At 38.3% G+C, this 4,896-nt stretch overlaps 1 protein-coding gene across 3 annotated transcripts in view; it reads left to right on the top strand.

The window, feature by feature from the left end:
* Positions 1–4,896, top strand: part of nf1a (neurofibromin 1a) — a 210,755-nt gene that overhangs the window by 140,325 nt on the left and 65,534 nt on the right. For all 3 annotated transcript variants that reach the window (XM_061925507.1, XM_061925508.1, XM_061925506.1), the window contains 5 exons: positions 2,782–3,061; positions 3,158–3,372; positions 3,448–3,509; positions 3,601–3,742; positions 3,831–3,932. In XM_061925507.1, coding sequence (XP_061781491.1) covers positions 2,782–3,061; positions 3,158–3,372; positions 3,448–3,509; positions 3,601–3,742; positions 3,831–3,932 — 801 coding nt within the window. The remainder of the gene's footprint in view (positions 1–2,781; positions 3,062–3,157; positions 3,373–3,447; positions 3,510–3,600; positions 3,743–3,830; positions 3,933–4,896) is intronic.

The following is a 4,896-nucleotide window of genomic DNA, read 5'->3' as shown; positions in this document are numbered from 1 at the left end:
ATACACACACAGACACAATAGTAAGCCCAAGCCCTGGCTCCTTTTATTGCAGACACCAGTGTTGCAGTAAAAGAGGGCCATTGTGTAGACCATTCATCGGCACAATCTGTGTTGACTGAAGGAATGAGAATTTTAGTAGTTAGTACTCATTTTCTTTTGTTTCTTTTTTAATAGAATCTTATGACTTTTGCATTGCTTTTTTTTTTTTAATAATAATGTTATAAACATTGTATAAAACATTATACTCTTGTTCCAGTGGTTATTTTTATTTGCTGAGCTTAGTGGCGAGTTGTCACCTCCTTAAACGTGTTAACACACAGTAAAGAAAGGTTATTTTTCTTATTAGTCCTTATAATTGTACAGTCCCTGACAAAAGTATTGTCGCTCATCCAAGTTGTAGGAACAGCAAATAATAACTTGACTTTTAGCTTTTGTAATCAGATATGGCTTGTATGAAAGGCAAAAGCCTTTCCATACAAAAATCAAGCTTTGTATCATTCCTTAGAGCAGGGGTCCTCAAGTACAAATCTTGAAGGTCCACAAATGTTTTTTTGAAACAGGCTGGGTCCGTTTATTATCGGTCAAGCTTATATAGTAGCAGGAGGTAGGTAGTAGTTTAACATTTTCTTAAAATGAACAAAAATAAAATAAATATCCAATAAAATACATGAAAGATTTTCTTTGAAACAAAAATAAATAAGAACTTAAATAAAACTTTCAGTTTTAACAAAAAATAAATACTTTTAAACACAACCCTCCTATCCCTGGTAAACAAATGACCTCAACAGATCTCATTCATGTGCAAATATAATTATGGTACAGTACATCCCCATTGTGTAAAACACAGCTGCTCAATGGGAGAATTGGGCTCTTGGGGTTGAAGCCAAGACGTCTGGTAGCTGTGGCATCAGAGAGTGGGATTTGATTTATTTTAGCTGTCATTTCCTCATTTTCTTTGCCTTCAAACATGGCACCCATCACAGTCAAGCATTCTTTAATTATTTCTGCATCAGAGAATGGCTTCTTGTGTTTACCCAAAACCCATGCCACTCTGAGTGAGCACTCTGTTGCTATTTGTTGTTGTGTCATAGATTTAACAAAAATCTTGCTTGATGTTTCATATGACTTTTTCAGCCTCGTGATTTCTTTTTTTCTTAGCTCTGAATCATGAGGAAATGTCTCTTCAAATTCGCGGTGCTCTTTCAGATAGTGACGTTTCAGATTTTCACTTTTCACCAGAGCAACAGTACTGTTGCATATTAGACACATTGGTCTGGTACTTGCAGTAGGTAGGATGAAACATATTGCTCTGTCCATTCTTCCTTGAAACGTCGGTTTTCCCTGTCCACCTTTCTTTTACCAGCCTGAGCCAACTTGGAGCATGCCATTGTGATTTGATTCACATTCAGTGACTGACGAGTGAACAGTTAGCAAAGTAGCGATACGAGACAACTGTGTGCCTGCAGCGAAAGGTTCCATGCACTGTGCACATGTGTATGACCCAGGTGGTAACAGCCTATCAGCGCGTCGTTGTGATAGAGATGACAACCCATACCCCGGAATCAACCAATCAGAGTGGCGTTCTCTCACTCCGTCTCTCTCTCTCTCTCTCTCTAGAGAGACGGAGTGAGTGAGACACGGAGAAGTGTAAACGAAACGTGGAGATATTTGACTAAAAACAACAAATAACGTTGACTTGCGCTAGCAATAACTCAAAGATAAATACAATTATTATATATTTTTATAATAATTATAATTATTAAAAAAAATATTATTATTATTTTTATTTTTTTTACTTCAATTTGTGCTGGGTCCGGACGGACACGTCGCTGGGTCCGGACATGGACCGCGGTCCGCCTGTTGAGGATCACTGCCTTAGAGTGTTAGAAATGTGAGCTTGTCCTTGGACAAAAGTCTTGTCGCATACAAAAAATAATGTACGATAAAATGTATATTTTATTTTGAAAACCTAAACAAAGTCCTGGTGCCTTGGTAACAATTAATTAATGTTGTGTATGGCTCCTATGAGCTTGGAGGACTGCATCATTAATTGCTAATCACTCAAATAACTTGTTAACCCAGACATTTTGGGTTTATTTGGGTTCCAACAGGTCTTCTTTGGGTTATTAGTGATGCAGTTGAATTGATTTTTTATTAGAAAAAATATAATTTGCCACTTTTCTTGAACAGTCATCCTATGGGGTCTGCCTCACCGAGGCATGTCATGAAGCTCGCCAGTTTCTTAAAAACAAAAGATTAGAATTTAACATATCTAGCGATGCTTAACTCTATACCAGTGCCTTTACAATATATATAAATATAAGAACACCATGAACCGATTGCATGTGTTACCATTAGTTGTTTAAGAGTTTTAACAGATAAATGTCTGTATTTGTCACAATTAAAAGTTTAACTGAATAAAATGACTGTCAAGGTAATGCATACAGAAGAGATCTTCAAGAAAGAAAGATTGTAGAACAGATCCGATGTTGGTTGCCATATTCCTAGAAATCATAGGCTCTTCCAAACACTGCTTATTTATTGAAAACAATATCCTTTTGTTGCATGTGTCTGTGTTAGTGGGGCGTATATTGTTATATCAGGAAAAGGATGAGATTGCAGCTCATTCGAACGTGAGCACCCTCTCGGCAGCCCAATTCATGAAAAGCAGTTTTAGGGGCATTTGTTTGCTTGTTTTACAATGTTGCTTCTGTTTAATAGGACAAATAATTTTGACAGGGGCGTTTTAATGGCAGACTTCTGTGTTGTGTTCTGTGACAGGTTATCAGTCGAATGTGTAAGATCATAGACAAGACCTGCTTGTCACCAACACCAACATTGGAGCAGCACCTGATGTGGGATGACATTGCCATTTTGGCACGCTACATGCTCATGCTTTCGTTCAACAACTCGCTTGATGTTGCTGCCCATCTGCCGTACCTGTTCCACGTCGTTACCCTGCTGGTAGCAACTGGACCACTTTCTCTCAGGGCCTCTACCCATGGCTTAGTCATCAACATCATTCATTCCCTCTGTACTTGCTCCCAGCTTAACTTCAGTGGTAAGGATTTTAATCTGGATGTTCATGCAACAATCAAAAATTACCTCTAGATTGTTCATTATACTACTTAATGTTATACTATGTATGTTATTTTAGAGGAGACAAAACAGGTTCTGCGGTTGAGCCTCACTGAATTCTCCTTGCCCAAGTTCTACCTGCTTTTTGGCATCAGCAAAGTCAAGTCAGCAGCTGTCATTGCCTTCCGCTCCAGCTACAGAGACCGCTCCTTCTCCCCAGGATCATACGAAAGGGAGACTTTTGCCCTTTCCTCCTTGGAGACTGTCACTGAGGCCTTACTAGAAATAATGGAGGTCAGTCACTACCCTTGTGATAGTTTTAAAATCTTACGTTTAACACTGCTGAGCCAAACCATATTTTTTTAATAGGCTTGTATGAGGGACATCCCAGCCTGTAAGTGGTTAGACCAATGGACAGAGCTTGCAAAAAAGTATGTTTCTTTTACTTTCGTTTGAATTATCTTTCTTACGTCAATGTGTCCAGGAGAATTACAAGAATATAAAATGATGAATTGTGTCCAGGTTTGCATTCCAGTACAACCCATCTCTCCAGCCCCGAGCCCTGGTGGTGTTTGGTTGCATTAGTAAAAGGGTGAGCCATGGTCAGATCAAGCAGATTATCCGAATACTCAGTAAAGCCAGCCCTCTTCTCAGCATAGACCGGGTAAGACCGAACATAGATTTTATTTGGCTCGGCCATGACTTTAAAGATCATTTTTTAATGAAATAGCATATTTTTTTTACGTCCTTAGGGTCTTGAGAGCTGTCTGAAGGGGCCTGACAATTACAACAGCCAAGTATTAATTGAAGCCACTGTCATTGCACTGACAAAACTGCAGCCTCTACTCAGTAAGGTATACTAAAACTCAGCCAAACTACATCATTGTGTTCCTATGTATGGGTCTGGGTTGCAGTAGCAGTTCTCTCCTCAATGGTACCCTGTGCTAGTAGACACCCCTTTGGTAGACAGAGCCCCAGCCTCCTTGACAAGACACAAAAACCCTTTACAATGCAATATATTATGTATTTTCTGCCGGGGGTGCACAATGCCCCTTCGTCAATGCCATCCTTTGTGCTCGTACATAATGCACTTCAGAAACTGCCAATGGTTATATCACATTATCTACCAAGTAATGTTAGCTGATGTTATACCCATTCCATAATGTGGTATACATTAAGTGATGAAATAGCGCCATACAGTTATGTTTGGCCCGTTTCTCCTTTGTCTTTCCTCTTTTTTCTAAATTGTGTTTGTGCTTCTTCTTTCTCTTTTCCGTGATGTTTTGTTGAAACCTTAGTAACAATATCAAAATCTGACAGTACGATATATTCATGGTTTTAAAGCCAAAATAAGATAAGAGATAAGAGAAATGTCAAAAAATATGACTTGGAAAAAATACCTTAGTGTGGAAAATTAAGCGCTACTTATGTTAAGGATAAACACAACTTACTGTAAATAAACACAAATCCAATGCTCAAATGTTGTAATCATATTTATTACAACAGTGAAAGAACTGTGTTTCAAGTAAGAAGCAAACATTAAAAAAATTCGGTTTAGTGTCTTTAAACTGACATTGTAAACATGCTGTCATGAGGAAAACTTGATTGAAATGCCTCACAAATTGATGTTTGGCCTGGCTTACACCTTAGTTTCGTGTCAAAAATATTTTCCGGGTTATAATTAATCAAGTGACTTCTCATATTGATTGTATTTTTGGACTTGTAGACTATCGCAGTCTGGCAATATCTGCAAAGTGTATTTTCATGTCTCGATTTTCCTTGAATGCGAAGCCCAAATGCGTCCAAATGTCTGATTTT

The sequence above is a fragment of the Nerophis lumbriciformis genome, linkage group LG30 (genome assembly GCF_033978685.3).
Source record: "Nerophis lumbriciformis linkage group LG30, RoL_Nlum_v2.1, whole genome shotgun sequence".
NCBI classification, from domain to species: Eukaryota; Metazoa; Chordata; class Actinopteri; order Syngnathiformes; family Syngnathidae; genus Nerophis; species Nerophis lumbriciformis.
Note: the sequence above shows the minus strand (reverse complement) of the source record. Positions and strands in the feature narration are given on the sequence as shown.